Source organism: Pongo abelii, chromosome 19, assembly GCF_028885655.2.
Source record: "Pongo abelii isolate AG06213 chromosome 19, NHGRI_mPonAbe1-v2.0_pri, whole genome shotgun sequence".
In the NCBI taxonomy this organism is placed as follows: Eukaryota; Metazoa; Chordata; class Mammalia; order Primates; family Hominidae; genus Pongo; species Pongo abelii.
Window position 1 is genome coordinate 6,945,121 of NC_072004.2, and position 21,300 is coordinate 6,966,420.

Here is a 21,300-nt window from a genome sequence, read left to right on the forward strand (position 1 = left end):
TGGGTGACAAAGCGAGACTTTGTCTCAAAAAAAAAAAAAAAGAAAGAAAGAAAATGGGCAGAAGACATGAAGAGACTTTTCACCAAAGAGGATAAGCAGATGGAAAATAAGCACATGAACGAATGTACAACCTCATTAGCTGCCACAGAAACGCAAATTAGAACCACAGTAATTATCACTGTACATCTGTCCAAAGGGCTAAAACTTTAAAATACTGACAACAACCAGATACAGGTGAGGAATTGGGCAAACTGGATATTTATACATTGCTGGTGGGAATATAAAATGGTACAACCACTCTGGAAAACAGTTTGGCAGTTTCTTTTAAAAGTAATCATGCACCCACTATATGACCCAGAAATTGCACTCTTAGGCATTTCTCCCAGAGAAATAAAAATGTGTGTTCACACAAAAACTTGCACATGAATATTCACAGCAGCCGTATTTGCAACAGCCAAAAACTGGAAACAACCCAGATGTCCTCCAATGAGTAAATGGCTAAACGAACTGTGGTACATCTATCTATACCACAGAATAGCGCTCAGCAACAGAAAGAAATGAACTGTTGACACGTGCAACAACTTGTAAAAATCTCGAGGGAATTACGTTGAGTTTGAAAGTCAATTCCATGGCCGGGTCCGGTGGCTCACGCCTGTAATCCCAGCACTTTGGGAGGCCGAGGCAGCTGGATCACGAGGTAAGGAGTTCAAGACCAGCCTGGCCAAGATGGTGAAACCTCATCTCTACTAAAAGTACAAAAATTAGCCAGGCGTGGTGGCGGGTGCCTGTAATCCCAGCTATTCGGGAGGCTGAGGCAGAGAATTGCTTGAACCCGGGAGGTGGAAGTTGCAGTGAGCCAAGATAGTGCCACTGCACTCCAGCCTGGGCGACAAGAGCAAGACCAATTTATCACTTTTAGAGAGGCGTTGTAATCATTGCTGAACCATCACCCAACATTCCTAGTGGGCGGGAAAGCCCCCTCCTGCCCGCTCATGCCTAACTACCTGTAACAACCCTAGAAACCCAGCACTCTGGGAGGCCGAGGCAGGTGGATCGCTTGAGCGCAGGAGTTTGAGACCAGGAGGCGCAAACTGGTCTTGAAGCAGAAGGCCTTCTGGTCTTGAACCCAGTTTAGTGAGACCCTGTCATTATAAAAAAATTAAAAATTAGCCAGCCGTGGTGGTATGCACCTATAGTCCCAGTTACTTGGGAGGCTGAAGTGGGAGGATCACTTGAGCCCAGGTGTTTGAGGCTGCAGAGAGCCATGGTCATGCCACTGCACTCCAGCCTGGGTGACAGAGCGAGACTTTGTCTCAAAAAAAAATACATATATATATATGTGTGTGTGTGTGTGTGTGTGTGTGTGTGTATACACATATATATGTATATGTACACACACAATTTATATATATATATATAAAAATAGCATTTTCTAGATTCTGTGATGTTTCTGGTAGCTTTCTGCTTTTGAAATTTGTGATTTTTTAAATTTAAATAAATGGTAATTTTTATGCTTAATTTTATATCCATAATTTTGTAATTGTTCTTATAGAGGGCTCCCCAAAATTGTGTACACCTCAGGCGCCATAAAACTTGGAATCACTTCTCTGGCTCTAGAAAAAGTACACCAAGTACAACTAAAATACTGATTATACGACTGGTTTGCACGTCTGGAAAAATTATATTGTCAAACTTTTTACAGTCCAGGAAGACTCAGCAATAAGTTCAAAGAATATGAGGCAAATTTTTTTAATGGAACGCTGATTAATTTCAGAAGAAATGAGAGTTGTACAAGAAAGGGAATGTAATCAGATTATAGTAGTTGACTCAGCAGTAACAATATTGACACAGATACAGCTGATACAAATTTTAAAGTAGTACTTAAATACAAATTGTAGACTACATTGGAAGACTTTACTTCCTTTACATGATAGCCACTAAATAATGTCTACAACTGATACAAAGATGAAATATCAGTTTGTGTGTCTTACTTAGAACTGCAGATGTCAGTACTAGAAGAAACAGCTAGAACCACTGAAAGCAGTTTCTCCAGGCAGCAAGAGGAGCTAAAGGGGGCAGGTCAAGTAACTAGAGCCCTGTAAAACTTCTAGTCTTATAGACTTTATACTTCTAGTTTTATAGACTTTATAAAACTTCTAGTTTTCTATAAAAATTCTAGCCCTATAAAACGTTAGAGTGTATTATTACTTCCATAATTTATTTTTTGAGAAAGGATCTCGCTGTTTTACCCAGGCTGCTGTGTAGTGACGCAGTCACAGCTCACTGCAGCTTCAATTTACTGGGCTCAAACTATCCCCTCATCTCAGCCTCCCAAGCAGCTGGGACTGCAGGCACGCACCACCACATCCAGCTGGGGTGTGTGTGTGTGTGTGTGTGTGTGTGTGTGTGTGTGTGTTGTGTGTTTGTGTGCGTGTTGTAGAGACTGGGTTTCGCCATATTGCCCAGGCTAGTCTCAAACTCCTGAGCTCAGGCGATCTACCACCTCAGCCTCTCAAAACGCAAACATTACAGGCATGAGCCACTGCGCCCAGCCTATTTTCACGGTTTTTTAAATTTAATCCCAATCGTGTGCATTTTGAAGGGGCAATCCTAGAAAATTTTGCAACCGAAAACTGGGAAGTCTTGACCTATCACAAGCTTATGAGCAAAAAAATTATTTTGAAACATTCTATGTGAAAACAAAGAAACAAAAGTGGCAACTACTTGCCCCCTGCAGAGAATGATTACATAATGTATGGCACATCCCTACTTTGGAATTCTCTACAGCTGCTAAATCCAAGGAGGTAAAACCTGCCAGGTAATGGCATAGATTAGATTAGTGTCCACGAGACACTGTGAAGCAGAACAGGCACTATGTAATGACATAATATTGCATCTACTCATGTACACAGGAAGGGCTCTGGCAGGGGACACAGGAAAGAGTTGACTCTGGGGAGACGAGGGAGGACTGAGAGGACACTCGTGTGCGTGTGTGTGTGTGTGTGCGTGTCATTTAAAACATTTTTTACTAATAGAATGTATTACTTCTGTAATTTAAAAATTTTAAAATATGGGGCCGGGCCCAGTGGCTCATGCCTATAATCCCAGCACTTTGGAAGGCAGAGGCAGGCGGATCACCCGAGGTCAGGAGTTCGAGGTCAGCCTGGCCAACATGGCAAAACCCTGTTTCTACTAAAAATACAAAAATTAGCTGGGTGTGGTGGTGCATGCCTGTAATCCCAGCTACTCGGGAGGCTGAGGCAGAAGAATCGCTTGAACCCAGGAGGTGGAGGTTGCAGTGAGCCGAGACCGCACCATTGCACTCCAGCCTGGGCAACACAGCAAGACTCCATCTTAAATAAATAATATAACGGCTGAATAGTCTTTTTAAGGTCAGTTTCAGAATGTTCTTGGAGCGGGAAGTTTGCCCACTGTGGAGATTGTTGGTGACACCCTGTGTTGAAGATATGTCTAGATCTGCTTGGGGTCAAAAAGACAGATCCACAGTGGTGAGAAAGTGACTTACCCATCCTCCTCCTCGTCGTGACCATTTTCCTTGAAGGCTGAGAGTGGAGCTGGGGTATGCCCTGCGACCCAGTCAGGGGAGAACCCAACCGCAGAGAAAGATGCTTCCTTTGGGAGCCCTGGTGTGTCCGGAATTGGGGGTTCTTGGTCTCACTGACTTCAAGAATGAAGCCGCGGACCCTCGCGGTGAGTGTTACAGTTCTTAAAGGCGGCGTGTCTGGAGTTTGTACCTTCTGATGTTCAGATGTGTTCAGAGTTTCTTCCTTCTGGTAGGTTCGTGGTCTTGCTGGCTTCAGGAGTGAAGCTGCGGACCTTCGCGGTGACTATTACAGCTCTTAAGGCAGTGTGGACCCAAAGAGTGAGCAGCAGCAAGATTTATTGCAAAGAGCGAAAGAACAAAGCTTCCACAGTGTGGAAGGGGACCCGAGTGGGTTGCCACTGCTGGCTCGGGCAGCCTGCTTTTATTCTCTTATCTGGCCTGATTGGTGCATTTACAATCCCTGAGCTAGACACAAAGGTTCTCCACCTCCCCAGTAGATCAGCTAGACACAGAGTGTCAACACAAAGGTTCTCCAGGTCCCCACCAGAGTAGCTAGATACAGAGTGTCGATTGGTGCATTCACAAACCCTGAGCTAGACACAGGGTGCTGATTGGTGTGTTTACAAACCTTGAGCTAGACACAGAGTGCCGATTGGTGCATTTACAATCCCTTAGCTAGACATAAAGGTTCTCCAAGTCCCCACCAGACTCAGGAGCCCAGCTGGCTTCACCCAGTGGATTCTGCACCGGGGCCGCCAGTGGAGCTGCCTGTCAGTCCCGCGCGTGTGCCTGCACTCCTCAGCCCCTGGGTGGTCGATGGGACTGAGCGCCCTGGAGCAGGGGGCGGCGCTCGTCGGGGAGGCTCGGGCCGCACAGGGTCCCACGGAGCGGGGGTGGGGGGAGGCTCAGGCATGGCGGGCTGCAGGTCCCGAGCCCTGCCCCGCAGGAAGGCAGCTAAGGCCTGGCGAGAAATTGAGCACAGCAGCTGCTGGCCCGGGTGGTAAGCCCCTCACTGCCCGGGACCGGTGGGGCCGGCCGGCCGCTCCAAGTGCCACGCCCACCCGGAATCGCGCTGGCCCGCAAGCGCCAGGCGCAGCCCCGGTTCCCGCCCGCGCCTCTCCCTCCCACACCTCCCCGCAAGCTGAGGGAGCCGGCTCCGGCCTTGGCCAGCCCAGAAAGGAGCTCCCACAGTGCAGCGGCGGGCGGAAGGGCTCCTCAAGTGCCACCAAAGTGGGAGCCCAGGCAGAGGAGGCGCCGAGAGCGAGCGAGGGCTGTGAGGACTGCCAGCACGCTGTCACCTCTCACTGGGAGCCAGGCGGACCCTCCAGCCACAGCCCAGCCGACCCTTTTCCCATCAGTGCCAGGCACTAAGCCCGTCTGCTCCAAGCCCCTTTCCCGTTTCCCTGACCAATGTCCCTCGGGATTAGGGACCAAGGAGCAGCTGTCTAGGATGCGCGCCTTGCGTCTTCCACGCCCTCCCCCTGCCTCCTCTCTGCATGCTGTTTCTCAGTTCCCAGTAACCAGGCCACACAGAGATTCAAGCATTTGTTTCTTCTTTCCTACTCCATTGAAGAGGCTGACGATTATAATAATTACAATGAATTACAGAAGGAGGTGGGATCTCAGCCCTCCAGGGTCAGGGACTCTTAAACTACCTCCTTTCTCTCTTTGCTCAGCTCTTGCCCATACCCCTGTCTCAGTGTTTCTTCCTTTCCTCAAAATCCTCAACAGAGAAGCCAGAGCTAGGCAGGTGTGGGGTATGGGTTAGCCAGAGGTGTGCTGGGGTCAGGCCGCCTCGCCGGTGGCATTCCGCCTCTTCTCACACACCCAGCGGTACACCTGCAGGCAGAAGTCATCGTTCCAGCGGCCATCCGGCTGGACTTCAACACAGTCTTCGCTTCCACCCAGCTCGTGCCCATGCCAATTATCTGGCTGAGTGACAGCCCAGTTCCTAAGGAGGCAAGAGAAAACTCGGACTCTGCCACAGTGGTGAGAAAGCGACTTACTCATCCTCCTCCTCTTCATGGCCATTTTCCTTGAAGGCTGAGAGTGGAGCTGGGGTGTGCCCTGCTACGCAGTCTGGGGAGAACCCAACTGCAGAGAAAGATGCTTCTTATGCCCAGTCCCAGCAACCCTCACCCCCAGCCCAGAAAAGCACAGCTTTGGAGGGGTTGGAGTCTGGGGAGGAGAGGATTGGGGAATTTGGTCCCTGAGGGACAAGTCAGGGTAGCTTGGAAGGCCAGGGGGCTGTCCCCAGAGAAATCTAACAAGGAGATGAGGGAAGAGGCCACTTACTTGTAGTTGTGCCTATAGTCTGTGCCATCCACCCATTTCCAAGAGCCATCACTGTCCGTGAGACCTATCCAGGTATTGAAGGGGTTCGTATGTTGTACAATGAATTTCTGGAAACACAGGCAAAAAGGAAGTTTCTAGTCTCTTGTGCCTTTCTCCTCCCTCCATGCAGGCATGGAACCGTGGCCCCCCTCAGCCTTCCCCAGCCTGATCTGCCCCCAGGCTGAAGCATCAGCTCCCGACAAGACTGCTTCCTAGCTTTTTCTTCTGTCACTCTAGCTACTGTTCAGTGCACATTTGCTAGGCTAGACTTTGTGCTGTCTGTGCAAAGATGATCTTATTTAATCCTCAGAAGCCCTCTAAGATGGGCACTGCAGTGACCACACTTTGCAGGGAGTTGCAGAGCCAGAGAGCCAATCCTGTACCTGAGTTAGTGGCCACTGTCCCCTGTTCACAGCCCTGGGCCGGTGTCCGCCTTCATTCCCAGCTTAGGCTCTACCCAAGCTCCACTTCTTTCCCTGTCTTCCGCCCACAGCCTCGAACTCCTGGGATCCCGACCCTGGTCCCTGCTCTTACTGCCCTCCAGACCCCAGACCCACTAAAGATCTCAGTTTCACTCGCCTCTCAAGTACATCGGCCCCTGGTAGCTCTCGCTTCTATGTGTAGCTGTCATTTCCTGAGATCTGTCAGGCCCGGGAGCTTCTAAGCTTGGACCCACGGCCCAGGGCCCCATTATGATCTAGCTACGTGGAGTCTGACAATCAGGGCAAAATAGGAAGACACCAGGGTGTGAGGAAGCAGCCCGGACAGCCAGTTGCCAGGGGCTTGGGTGAAAGCAGACTTTGAGCCTGCAGATAGCTCCCTGGGACTCACGCGCACCCACACTCCCAGCACGGTAGCCCCTCCAAGTGGCTTTCTCTTACACATACAGCTGTTCATGGGGACCTAGGTCCCATGGTTCAGTAGGGTAGGAGGGGAAGGTGTGGTCACCTGCTTTTGTGGAGAAAGTGGAGAGGGATGGATCCGTTGAGCAACATGCACACTTAACAATTCCCTTTGACAGCCTGGAATTTTCCTTCCAACAGTATTTGAAGGAAAATTGCCTAATTCTACTCTCACTCTCTAGAAAAACAACTAAAGTTGCAGTTATTCACCTCTTCTGATTAAGCATCAGAAACTGGGGCATCCCTAAATTCTGGAATCCCACAAATAGGACAAAGTCCCATGCATGAAGGGGCAGCCCTCAGAGGCAGGTGAGACTGCTCCCCAAATTCAGAGGAGTCAACGGAGTTGGAGAGAAAGTGCCTGGAGACAAGACACACTATGTGCTGCTACCTGCTGCCCGCCCTCCCTCCCGTCACCACAAGAAACGGAACAACTGAGCAGAGACTACAAATTAGCAGCATCCAGCCCTCTGTGTTAAAGATGGAGAGGAGGAATCAAATTGTGCCAGATGATCAGAGAAGACAGTCCAGGATAATTCATTCCCCCTTTCCTGGGTGAACCATAGGAAAGAAAGCACTGTGCCCATTCACAAAAGTAATGGAGAAAATCATCACGAAACTTATGCCCCCAAAAGAAAGAGGAAGATGAGGCAGATGAAAAATGAACTGATATCAAAAAGAGAGGTGAAAAATAGACTTTGAAAAGAAGCTTTGTTTCAGAATATGAGGGGATGTTGGAGAAGTTTCTTTTTTATCATTATTATTATACCTTAAGTTTTAGGGTACATGTGCACAACGTGCAGGTTTATTACATATGTATACATGTGCCATGTTGGTGTGCTGCACCCATTAACTCATCGTTTAACATTAGGTATATCTCCTAATGCTATCCCTCCCCCTTCCCAAGAACAGTTTCTTTACATGCTTAAAAAATTTAAAAAAGAATGACATAAAACGTGAAAGAAGATATCAAAAAAAAAAAAAAAGAGAACATGATAAGTAAAGGAAATGAAAAGTTTGAGCTACATATTAAAAAAAAAAAAAAGTCCAGGCGTGGTGGCTCACGCCTGTAATCCCAGCACTTTGGGAGGCCGAGGCAAGGTGAATCACCTGAGATCGGGAATTGGAGACCAGCCTGACCAACATGGAGAAACCCCGTCTCCACTAAAAATACAAAATTAGCCAGGCGTGTTGGCGCATGCCTGTAATCCCAGCTACTTGGGAGGCTGAGGCAGGAGAATCGCTTGAACCCGGGAGGCAGAGGTTGTGGTGAGCCGAGATTGTGCCATTGCACTCCAGCCTGGTCAAAAAGAGCAAAACTCTGTCTCAAAAAAAAAAAAAAGCCAGGCACGGTGGCTCATGCCTGTAATCCCAGCACTTTGGGAAGCCGAGGCGGGAGGATCACCTGAGGTCAGGAGTTCAAGACCAGCCTGGCCAACATGGTGAAACCTTGTCTCTACTAAAAATATAAACATTAGCCAGGCGTGGTGGCAGGCACCTGTAATCCTAGCTACTCGGAAGACTGAAGCAGGAGAATTGCTTGAACCGGGAGCAGAGCTTGCAATGAGTCAAGATCGTGCCACTGCACTCCAGCCTGGGCAAAAGAGCAAGTCTCCATTTCAAAAAATAAAAATAAACAAAAAATTTCAGATAAAACACTTGAGGGGCCAGGCGAGGTGGCTCACACCTGTAATCCCAGCACTTTAGGAGGCCGAGGCGGGCGGATCATGAGGTCAGGAGTTCAAGACCAGACTGACCAACATGGTGAAACCCTGTCTCTACTAAAAAATACAAAAATTAACCAGGCACGATGGCAGGTGCCTGTAATCTCAGCTACTCGGGATACTGAGACAGGAGAATTGCTTGAACCTGGGAGGCGGAGGTTGCAGTGAGCCAAGATCGCGCCATTGCACTCCAGCCTGGGCAACAGAGCAAGACTCCGTCTCAAAAAAAAAAAAAAAAAAAATTTTTTTTTTTTTTTTTTTTTTTCAGATAAAACACTTAAGGAACCTAGGAAAGGAAAGACTCAGACACATGGGAATAAGAGGTGTCCTGGTCTCCTCACCTTTCCTATGGAAGTTATACAAACTGTTAGTTTTCAAAGCCAATAATTTTCAGCCTATTATTTAAAGGTATACAAGTAATCACTGGAATAACTCTAAATAAACTACATAGTTTCCAAAATACCATAAAGAAGAAAACAAAAAGAACACCTCTCACATAGCAATTGTAAGAAAATTAAAAAGCATGTAAAGCAGAAAAAAGAAAGGACTAGGGTTAAACATATCTATTAAAATGTAAATGAGACACTCACCTATTAAAAGAAAAGGTACTTATTAGATTTTTAAACATCAGAAACAAAACCTGCCAGGTGCAGTTTTTGGATTACAGTGGCTCAGACACCTGTAATCCCAACATTTTGGAAGGCCCAGGCAGGTAAATCGCTTGAGGCCAGGGGTTCAAGACCAGCCTGGGCAACATGGCACAACACCATCTCTACTAAAAATGCAAAAAACTACCCAGGTGTGGTGTTGTGCACCTGCAGTCCCAGCTACTTGGGAGGCTGAGGTGGGAGAATCCCTTGAGCCCGCGAGGCACAGGTTACAGTGAGCTGAGATCATGCCACTGCACTCCAACCTGGGCGATAGAGCCAGATCTTGTCTCAAAAACAAAACAAAACAAAACAAAACAAAAAAACCTATACAGGAGAAATACCTTAACCTTAGCCGCCCCGTGATACCCCTCAGGGAATGGTCCAGGATGAAGCCAAGATTAATTTAAATCAGCATTTTTTTTTTTTTTTTTGAGCCAGAGTCTCGCACTGTCACCCGGGCTGGAGTATAACGGCGCAGTCTCGGCTCACCACAACCTCTGCCTCCCGGGTTCAAGCGATTCTCCTGCCTCAGCCTCCTGAGTAGCTGGGATTACAGGCACCCGCCACCATGCCCGGCTAATTTTTGTATGTTTAGTAGAGACAGGGTTTCACCATTTTGGCCAGGCTGGTCTCGAACTCCTGACTTCATGATCCGCCCACCTCAGCCTCCCAAAGTGCTGGGATTACAGGTGTGAGCCACTGCACCCGGCCTAAATCAGCATTTTTAAGGGCGAGATCCAGGAGTCGGTATTTTTTTTTTTTTTTAACTCTTGAAGAGACTGCAATGTATAGTCAAGACTGAGAATCATTAATTCAAAACAGAGATTCGAAAAGGTAAGAAACGAAAGGATGGACAGAGATACAGCAAGCAAGTGCAAGTGACGAAAAAATCGAGGACCGTGGTATTTATGTATCAGATAAATTCAAGGCAAAAAGCATTAAGTGGGACACACGTTGGCTTCATAGTGACGAAAGCACCGTCCACCATGAAGTCGTAATGGTCATGAGCCAAATCACAGAGCACTGAGATCTTAGGTTGAACTGCATGAAACTGACATTTTTATAGGTCAAAACTGATTAAATGTTGGCCAGTTCAACCTGATCAGTAAAGCAAAATATGTTTGTACTCACTGTATGCTGTAAAGTACTAACAGAGCCTGATGTAAACAATACATATATTCTGGCCCCTGTATCATATGGCTTAACTACTGTGGCATTAAAATACTTCGAAGTTCGACCGGGCGCGGTGGCTCACGCCTGTAATCCCAGCACTTTGGGAGGCCGAGGTGGGCGGATCATGAGGTCAGGAGATCAAGACCAGCCCGGCTAACATGGTGAAACCCCGTCTCTACTAAAAATACAAAAAATTAGCCGGGCGAGATGGCGGGCACCTGTAGTCCCAGCTATGCGGGAGGCTGAGGCAGGAGCATGGCGTGAACCCGGGAGGTGGAGCTTGCAGTGAACCGAGATGGCGCCACTGCACTCCAGCCTGGGCGACAGCGAGACTCCGTCTCAAAAAAAAAAAAAACTTCAAAGTTCACGCCAAGCACAGTGGTTCATGCCTCTAATCCCAGCACTTTAGGAGGCTGAGGTGGGTGGATCACCTGAGGCCAGGAGTTCAAGACCAGCCTGGCCAAAATGGTGAAACCCCGTCTCCACTAAACATACAAAAATTAGCCGGGCATGGTGGCGTGCACCTGTAATCCCAGCTACTCAGGAGGCTGAGGCAGGAGTATCACTTAAACCCAGGAGGCGGAGGTTGCAATGAGCTGAGATCGCGCCATTGCACTCCAGCCTGGGCAAGGAGAGTGAAACTCCGTCTCAAAAAAAACAAAAACAAAAACAAAAAAACTTCCAAGTTCATACAGAACAAGGCCCTCATAGACCTCACAGTACCAAGGCAGCACATAGCAGTTGAAAACACTGGCTAAAGAGGCTGTGTGGGTCTGCATTGTGGCCCCATCTCTCGCTAGCTGTGCGACAAGTTACTCAACCTCTCTGTCCCTTAGTGTCGACATCCCCCACCCCCCAAACTGGGAATAATACAAGTACCCGTGCCCTGGGATGGTGGGGTTTGAAGAAGTGAACATATGAAAGCACATAGTAAGTGCTCAGTAAATGTTACCATTATTACCCTCCTTTTCCAAAACTGTCCTGTCTGTTCTAAAGGGTTGATTCTTCTCCGCGAACTTTGCTGTCTGGCAGCAGCTGTGGGAAGGGAAGACAGAGCACCTTGGAGGGAACCGGTCACCCTCTGCAGGTGAGTCACGGGATTCCTGCCTGCTCAGTTCCTTCATCCACAAGACCAGCACTCCAAAGGCCAGCATAGCAAGAAGGGACTCTGGGTGCCTTCCCTGTGTTCTCTGCCCTGTCCTGGCCCCTTCGGTCACCCTGTCTCACATTCTGACTCCTGACCTGCTACGCATCACCTGGTTGCCTGGCTCCTGTCTCTTTGCCAAGCTCCAGGCTGCAACCTCCCACCTCTTAGACTCGACAGCTGCTTTAGATTGGAAAGTTGAACATATTAAAAAAAAAAAAAAACTAAAAAGATTCAGTGGCTGTTTCACTGAACCTGCCAGAACTCCACCACAATTCTGCTTCTGGACTCTTTTTTTAGACTAAAAGAATAGGCCGGGCGCGCTGGCTCACGCCTGTAATCCCAGCACTTTGGTAGGCCGAGGCGGGCGGATCATGAGGTCAGGAGTTCCAGATCAGCCTGGCTAACACGGTGAAACCCCGTATCTACTAAAAATACAAAAAAATTAGCCGGGCGTGGTGGCACGTGCCTGTAATCCCAGCACTTTGGGACGCCAAGGCAGGAGAATGGCGTGAACCCGGGAGGCGGAGCTTGCAGTGAGCCGAGATCTCACCACTGCACTCCAGCCTGGGCGACAGAGCGAGACTCCCTCTCAAAAAAAAAAAAAAAGGATAAAATAAGCCTGATCCAGCCTCCCAGAGCAGGCCTTCCAAGGGCTTCCTCCTGCGTGTGGGAAGCGTGGCCTCACCTGCTCCTCCCAGGAGTTGATGACCACCAGGTGCGCGTTCTCCAGCTGGCAGTACTTCTCCGCCTCAGCCCAGGCCTTCCCGGAGTGAGAGAACCAGTAGCAGCTGCCTTGGTGCTCCTCCCAGTTGACCGGGCAGCAGGTCCTTTGGGAGCCTGAGGGGGCAGGGGGCAGGGGGATGAGATCCAGCCAGAGGGGCAGGCACACTGGGCCTGGAGACGGCCCCACCCCTACCGTTGCTGTGGAGGAGCTCCAGCTGGCAGGCCACGAAGCGCAGGTCCACGGGAAAGTGCTTCAGATGGAAGAGCAGGGCGTCGTGATCTAGGACAGACAGGCTGAAAGTGCTGCCGGCAGGTGTGGTCCCCACCTGCTAGGCTCCAGCCTGTGGCTGGGGAAGCATATACACCCACAGACACGTACACCATGGATAGACCACACCACACACATGTACACCACACATACACCACACCACACACAGATCCATCACGCACAAACACACCAAGAGACACACCACACACATCACATTCATACACACACATATACCATACCGCACACACACAGACCCATCTCACACACACACATATACACTGCACTACACACCACACACAGATCCATGACATACCACACCACACATACGGAGAGAGACACAGATACACACGCTTGCAGGCACACGCACGCACGCACGCACGCACACGTGCACACTACACACACCACACACGTACACATGCACGCACATGCGCACACACCCCGGAGGCTCTCTGACCTGCTTTCAGGTCCTGCTGCTGTTTCTCCAGCTTGGCTCCTAGGGATGTGATCTTGTCACCCATGCCGCCTCCTGAAAGCGGAAAGCCAGCTGTTTCCCCGCTGAGCCTCCCTCCGTCCTCATGCTGCTGGGGCACCGGGGGCCAGCGCCTCGTCCTGGGCGATGCAGGCCTCCACCTCCTGGCTTCCTCGACCCCACCCAGGCTCCCTGCACTGCCACAGTGGCTCAGGCCACTCTCCTGCTTCAGTCCCTTCAATGGGTCCCCATTTTCTCAAAATAAAGCCTCGCTCTGTCAGCACGGCTCACCTGGGTGGCTGGGCCCCTCCCCACCTCTCTCTAGCCACCCCTTACCTGCCTGCCCCTCTGATGGGCCTGCCACACTCGATTTGCTCACAGGCCCAAGACATGGTGCCTTCCTCACCTCCAGGTGTCACAGATCCAACCTCTCCACCTGGCACTAACCTCGTCCGTCCCCACCTGCCTCCCTCCTATACATCCCCCAGGGCCCCTGGACGCCTTGCCCAGCCTGCACCCCCACGGCACCCCACACAGCCCTGCTGCAGACTCGGCACTGAGCCCAGCAAACCTCTGCGGATAAATGAGAGCCCAGCCGTCCGGCCCCTCACCGTGGGTGCTGAGAGCATGGACCTCCATCAGGGTGCTCGAGGAGAAGTTGCTGAAAGCTTCCTTCAGGCTCCGCAGCTCGGCTTGCAGCTGTGCACCTTGTCAGGTGGCAGTGGGGGCAGGATGAGGTGGAGGGGCCGTGTCCCCATCACTGTCCATGAGACCGGCCCCTCAATGCCCCTGCATTTGCTCCAGCTTGTGCTCCGCCCCGCCTCCATCCCTTCCCCTCCCATCACCCCAATCACTGCCCGCCACTGTCCATGTCTCTTTCCCCACCCCTTGCCCATCCCTGCTGGCCCCTGTGACCCTCACTTTGGGACCCAATCACACAGATGACCACCAGCAGCAGGATGTTGAAGCTCAGGGCAAGCAGACTGAAGCGGACCATGGAGCAGAGACGCTGTGCCAGGGGCTGGGCAGGAGGTGGCCCTGTGGGAGAGAGGCATCAGGAGCCGGCAGCCAGGGTGTGGGGGGCCAGAGTGTAAAGACAGGGCACCAAAGCCTGAGGAGGCATAACCTGGGTGGGAGGATTGGTTGGGGCCATTGGGGGGTCATCATAGGCTGTGACCCCAGCATTTGAGCATTACACACACACTCTTACACACTTGCATCCATATTACCATGTACAAATATACACACGCAGCTACCCCGGTGCACACACACCCATGCACACGCCTCAGGATGTTCACATCAGCTGTGTGCAAAGCCCGGATCCTGGAGCTGGGGGACTGGGAGACACAGAGGGGGCTGGGGGACAGACCCGGCCCTGCCTAGGCACACATCTTGAGAAGGGGGATCTGTGAATGGTTTTCCTCCCATCCAGCCAGTGGCAGAGGCCTCCAGATCACCTCGGGCCTTAGTCTTAGCTCTTCTAAGGCCTCTGTCCCCTCAGATTGGAGACTCCAGAAGCTGGGCCCTGTGTTCTTCCTAAAATCCATACTGGAACAATCTCACCCCTGCCAAAATTCCATTGAGATCCTTAAATCTGGGTCATTCCACCATAGCCCACTCTCCAAGCACAACCCTCCAGATCCCACCTGTTGTCCTCATCCCCCACCACGCAAGGCCTCCTCCCCAGCGCCCTCTGCCCTCGCTCCCCTAGAAACCTTGTTCCACACTAAATTTGCTCCCCTCGGCCCGAGGTCATCTCACAGGTACCTCTCCCGCCCCTTGATCCATCTGCACCCTGACAGCACTGACACACACATTCACATGCCCTCACAAACTCACACACACTCACACACTGCTCACTTCACTCAAAAACACACATTTGCACACACTCATGACCACACTCTGCTGTACCCACTCTCACAGGTGCACACACATGCTAATGCACACATTCATACTCCCTCCCACACACGTACACACACCTGACACACTCACACACGTACACTCACACACCCACGTCTTCCTGCACACAGAGCTGGGCTCCCTCTCTGCTGCCTCCAGACCCAGAGCAGCTCCAGTTGTCCCAGCCCTGAGCTCCTCTCTTTGCAGCATCCACCTGCAAACAGAACACCTTCTTGGCCTCGGACCCTGACTCTGTGGACTTCCCTGTCTTCTCATTCCTATCACCCCCCGACCCAGCAGGACCACATCCTGGGGAGGCTCAGTCAGGGGCCCAGAATCTTCCTCCCCAGGTCACTTCCTGCCACTGTCCTGAGTCAGACACTTACTCACCCTGTAAGTGACTATCCATAACTCTTCATCTTTTTCACACCAATGACTTCCACCTTCCCCCACTGCAGCCACACCCAGGACCCCATTCGACCCAGGGAGGCCTCTGACACCTCCACTGCCCACTCCCACTCTGAGCACAGCCCCACCCTCCCTCTCACTGCCCCCACCCCTTCCTCCCATGCCTTTGCATTCCTCTCCATCCAGAAGCGCTCCATGACCACAGTGTTCCCCACCAAGCTGGCCCTCCACGGCTGAGTCCCTGACTGCTGTCTTCAGCACCCTCCACTCAGAGGGCCCTGTCCTGCTTCCCAGTCAGACTTATCAACTCCCAATGCTGGGTCAGCCCAGCAACGTGTCTGTATATCCACCCTGAAACCAGACTGCCCACAGGGTAGCCTTGCTGTGCCTCCAGGTAGCTCTGAGATCATGCACGAGCATTCAATTTCTCCGTGCTTCCATTTTCTCGTGTGTAAAATGGAAATCACAGTCATAGCTACCCGATTGGATTGCTCGGATAATTAGATGAGTTAAAATATGTAATGTGCTTCTTAGGTAAAAGTTTGAACATAAAAGACAGGGTCTGCCCAAGGTGGGAAGAGTTCTTCTCTCCCCAGAGACAATCAAAACAAAAACAGACAACTATAGAACATGGCAGCTTTCAAGACTCTGGATATCAGGCAAGGAGGAGTAAAGATCCCTGAGGGATAAGAAGCAAACGACAGGAACCCTCCAATCACCCCAGCTTATTGCTTGGAAAGAGTCTGCGGGTTACAGGCCAGGAAAGGGAAGTCCAGGCAGAGCCCAAGAGACTCCCCACGTTGAGGAGATGGAGCTGAGAGTCCGAGGAGACCAAACCAATTAAGAGTTCCAACGATCAAACTGACTCTAAGTTGCTTAACCGCATCCCAGAAAAAAGCTCAAGAACATTTAGATGAATACAAAAATATCCAGCACCCAACGAGGTGAAATTGACAATGTCTGGCAGCCAATCAAAGATTACAAGGCATACAATGAAACGAGAAGACACAACGCATAACGAGGAAGTTCATAAATATCAAAAGAGATCCAGAACTGACACAGATGCTTGAATTAGCAGGCAAGCATGGTAAAACAGATATTACAGCATATCCCATTATGTTCAAAAAATTAAGTAGAATTGTGGAGGATATTTAAAAGTCCCCAGGTGAACTTCTAGAGATGAAAACTACAATGTCTGAAATGAAAAAACACACTGGCCGGGTGTGGTGGCTCACGCCTGGAATCCCAGCACTGTGGGAGGCCAAGGCGGGCGGATCACGAGGTCAGGAGATTGAGACCATCCTGGCTAACATGGTGAAACCCCGTCTCTACTAAAAATACAAAAAATTAGCCAGACGTGGTAATGGGGGCCTGTAGTCCCAGCTACTCGGGAGGCTGAGGCAGGAGAATGGCATGAACCCGGGAGGCGGAGCTTGCAGTGAGCCGAGATGGCGCTACTGCACTCCAGTCTGGGCAACAGAGCAAGACTCCGCCTCCAAAAAAAAAGAAAAGAGAAAACACACTGGGTGGAAATAATGGAAGATGAGAAATGCGTAAGAAAAATTTAGGGCCAGGCACTGTGGATCACATCTGTAATCCCAGCACTTTGGGAGGTCGAGGCAGGGGGATCACTTGAGCCCAGGAGTTCAAGACTAGTCTGGGCAGCATGGCAAAACCCCTCTACATGGCAAAACCGTCTCTACAAAAAAAACTTTTAAATTAGCCAGGTGTGGTGGCACATGCCTAAAGTCCCAGCTACCTGGGAGGCTGAAGTGGAAGGATTGCTTGAGCCCAGGAGGTGGAGGCCACAGTGAGTTCTGATGGAGCTACTGCACTCCAGCCTGGGCAACTGAGTGAGATGAGAAAGAGAGAGAGGAGGGGAAGCGAGGGAAGGGAAGGGAAGGAGAGGAGAGGAGGGGAGGAGAGGGGAGGGAGGGGAGGGGAAAGGGAGGGGAAGGGGAGGGGAAGGGGAGGGGAAGGGGAGAGGAAGGGGAGGGGAGGGGAAGGGGAGGGGGAAGGGAAGGGGAGGGGAAGGGGGGGAAGGGGGAAGGGGAGGGGAAGGGGAGGAGAAGGGGAGGGGAAGGGGAGGGGAAGGGGGAAGGGGAGGGGAAGGGGAGGGGAAGGGGAGGGGAAGGGGAAAATTTAGTTAATGAACAGCAATAACTCTGTAAGATGAAACACTGGGAGAAAAAAGAATAAAAAAATGAAAAGAGCATGAGTGAGCTGTGGGACCATTCATACATGCATAATTGAAGTCTTTAAAAGAAAAAGGGGTAGCAGAAAAAAATCAAGTGCTGAGATGAGTGGAAGGAAGATGGGCCCCAGTGAGCAGCTGATCAGTGTCAGCTCCCATGATGACATTCCCCCAGCCCCCACCACCCAGGCTGCTGGAGAGAAATGCAGTGACTTTGCTACATCCCTTCAGACGGCCCTTCACTGGTGTCCCTCAGTCCATTCCAGTGAGCTCGCTCTCCCATTAATTTCAGAAATCCTGGCCTCTCTCCAAGCCTCCTGCTCAAACTCTAAATTCTCTCACCCTCAGAAGATTCAGCAGCATCCAGTATTCTGAGTGTTCACTATGTATCGGGTGCCGTGTGGGCACTGGAGTTGCAGAGGAGAGTGAGGCGGACAGGGTTTCTGCCAGTGGGGACACCGCCTGGTGGGAAGTCCAGCCAGCCCACTACAGGGAGAGGAGACGCTACTGGTGTTCCTGAGTGGTCCCTGGAGGGACCTCCTATCCCTCCTGTCCCCTGCCCTGCCCTGCCCAGCACCAGCCCTCCCTCTGTTGGCCAGCTCAGAATGAGGAGTCCCTCCTTCCAGCCCAGCTAAGCAATCCCCTTCCTAAGCTCCAAGCCCCTGCCCCTCCTGCCTCCACGGAACCCGACTCCACCACCAGCACCCACACACCTGACACTCCTCCATCCCTGGCTCTTGCCCTTCTGCCTAGAACTACTCAGATCTCTCTCACCTTAAAATCTTTTCCCACCAGCCTGGGCAACATAGCAAGACCCCATTTCTCTAAAAAATTTTTTTTAATTTGCCGGGCACAGTGACGCACACCTGTAAGTCCTAACTACTTGGGAGGCTGAGGTGGGAGGATGGCTTGAGCCCAGGAGTTCGAGGTTGCAGTGAGCTATGATCCTGTCACTACACTCCTGTCTCTAAAAAAAAAATTTCCAAGACATTTGGGTCCTTCAGTCGAGATTTATTAGAGAAGGATCCAGGGAAGGGTATTGGGAGATGGGGGGAGCAGGAATCTTCCAGGATCTCTCTGTGCTCATGTCCCCCACCCACCCCCTCACCCCACCTCTACACACACACGCACACAATCACATACACACACTAACACACTCACACAACACACACAACATACACAACACATACACACAACACACACGCACAACATACACACATGCACAACATACACACACATACACTCACACAACACACACAACATACATACACTCAGACACAACATACACACACAACATACACACGCACAACATACACAACGTACACACACTCACACACAACATACACACACATACACAACATACACTCACAACATACACACACAATATACACTCACACAACACACACAACATACATACACTCACACAACACACATGCTCTCACACAGTCACAACATACACACTCACATACACAACATACATTCGCACAACATACATGCACAACATACACACACAACACACACAACATACACTCACACACAACATACATAACATATACTCACACAATATACACACACAACACACTCACACACAAACATACACACCCTCACATACACAACATACACACACACAACACACACACAACATATGCACGCTCTCGCGCACATACACACACACACACAACATTCACTCACACACACAGAGTCCCAGCTGAATTTGCATTCCTCATATGCACATACGTGCACACGCACACACGGGGCACACATGTTCTTGGGTTCGGAGGAGAAGGGCAGGAAGTTATCTTCCAGATCTCCCCACACCTCTGGCACATGCCTTTCCTGGGGTAAACAGGAAGGTGAGGTGAGGGAACAAGCGGGGGTGTCGGGCCCTCCTCGGTCCCTGTTCACAGCGTGGGTGCGGCAGAGACCTCAAAGGGACAGAGCAATTGCGAGCTGAGACAGATGGGGAGCAAAGCCGCAGAAACTGCACACTTGCCTTTCGAAAATGGATTTCCTCTCCTGGGATTCAGCCCGCGAGTGCCTGGCCCCTCACCTCGATGGAAGGGATGGTCATTTTCCTCCGAGCTCAGCTGCTGGATATCTTGAAAGTCCTTGGCCATGATGGGGCCCGGGCTGGCGCTGGAGCTGGGCTGGGCTGGGCTGGGCTGGGCTGAGGTTGCTCTGAGGGCTGGGGCTGGGGCAGAGGTGCAGATTCACATGGAGGTTGACGGTGGGATGGAACGCAGGGTCGGAGGGGTTCGGGGTGGTGGCCTGGGTAGGACCTGAGGTTGGCAGGGGGTTTGGGCTGAGGTTTGAAATCCCGCTGGGTCCTTTCCCTTCTCAGGAGACCACTTGGGCCTTGACCTGGCCAGGAGACCCCTCCCCACACTCATGGACCAGACCACCCCACAGTTTCCCACAGGGTCCTCCCCATCCCTGAACCAAGGCCTCCTTGTTCCCAAACATCCTCGTCCCAGTTGCCTCCCCAGCCTCGGTTACCTGTGAAAGGTGTGGAGAGCAGACACCCGGCTCCCACAGGCAACCCCGGCCTTGGCCAAGGAGGGGTTAAAGCCAGGAGAACTGGGGCAGGTGGAGCTCACAGAGGAGAGGAGAGTGGAGGAGGGGCTGGTCCGGGTAAGGCCTGCACCGCAGGGTCTGAGTGTCCAAGCTCTAACCTGGCACCTCTTGGCCTGGGACTTTGGACAGTAAACAGAAGAGGAAACAGAGCTGTAACTCATTTGTGGGGTGGGGGCAGGGGACGGGGCCATCTCTGTTCTTATTCCCAGAGAGGGGGGTCCCCTGGGCTGCCCTCAACTCCACACGCCACTCACCCCACTCATTGCACCATTTGGAAGGGGTGCCAGGCTAGGAGGGGCTGGGGTGCAGTTTGCCGTTTCCCTCTCTCCCTCCGCCTCTCACTTCCTGCCTCTGAATTTCCCAGAACTGTGGGTGTCTCCAAATATCCCTGACCAGGATCACAGGGACCAGTTCTCTACTCTTGCCCAATCCGGCAGCTGAGCCACAGACCCCAGCTTCCCGTGGGCTCGGCCACCAGACTCTCAGCTCTGGCCCAACTCGCTTCACTCTCCTGGGGAGTAAAGTCTCTCAAATCCAGAAGCTGCAGCAGGAGGAGGAAGGGGCTTTGCAGAAAAACAGCTCTCCTCGCAGGAGGAATCCAACCTCAGAGAGCCCCGTCCGGCCCAGACCCTGCCCCAGCCCAGGCAACACAAACACTATCCTCAGGCCCAGCCACTGCCTTAAATTCTCCAAGGTGTTTCCTCATTTATCACAGCACAACACCCCCACGAGGCAGGACTTCTGTTATTCCCATTTCACAGGGTTCAGAAGCGGAGCCTCGGAGAGATGAGGCAACTTGCTCTAGGTGGCGGCCCAGGTGAGTAGAGAAACTGGGAAAGCAAAATGGAGTAAAGGGGAAAATAACATCCTAACAAAAGGTCTGGCCGGGCACAGTGGCTCACGCCTGTAATCCCAGCATTTTGGGAGGCCGAGGTGGGTGGATCACCTGAGGCCAGGTGAGACTCTGTCTCTACTAAAATACAAAAATTAGCCGGGCGTGGTGGCAGGGGCCTGTAATTCCAGCTACTCAGGACGCTGAGGCAGGAGAATCAATTGAACCTGGGAGGCGCAGGTTGCCGTGAGCCAAGATTGCGCCATTGCACTCCAGCCTAGGCAACAAGAGAGAAACTCCGTCTCAAAAAAAAAAAAAAAAAAAGAAAGAAAGAAAAAGAAAGGGTCTTCGTGGTCCTACGAGGAAGACTGGCTTCCATGAAGCAAGGAACGTGATTGACTAACTGTCTACACTTGCGCTAACAATAGCTCGGGAAAG

General features: G+C 51.2%; 1 protein-coding gene across 2 annotated transcripts; it reads right to left on the reverse strand.

Annotated features, from left to right (window-relative positions):
• Positions 1-5,097: 5,097 nt before the first annotated feature.
• On the reverse strand, positions 5,098-19,647 carry ASGR2 (asialoglycoprotein receptor 2). Of its 2 annotated transcripts, none has more exons than XM_024235131.3 (8): positions 19,507-19,647; positions 13,877-13,993; positions 13,567-13,662; positions 12,941-13,012; positions 12,412-12,498; positions 12,181-12,332; positions 5,861-5,967; positions 5,098-5,516 (listed from the first exon to the last, which is right to left on the reverse strand). In XM_024235131.3, exons 1-8 carry the CDS (start codon positions 19,571-19,573, stop codon positions 5,351-5,353), a joined length of 864 nt encoding a protein of 287 aa, XP_024090899.3. In that variant the 5' UTR covers positions 19,574-19,647; the 3' UTR covers positions 5,098-5,350. The 2 variants fall into 2 exon arrangements, with proteins under 2 accessions (XP_024090899.3, XP_024090897.3); XM_024235129.3 differs by having other exon boundaries at positions 5,123-5,516; positions 19,450-19,638.
• Positions 19,648-21,300: the final 1,653 nt, after the last annotated feature.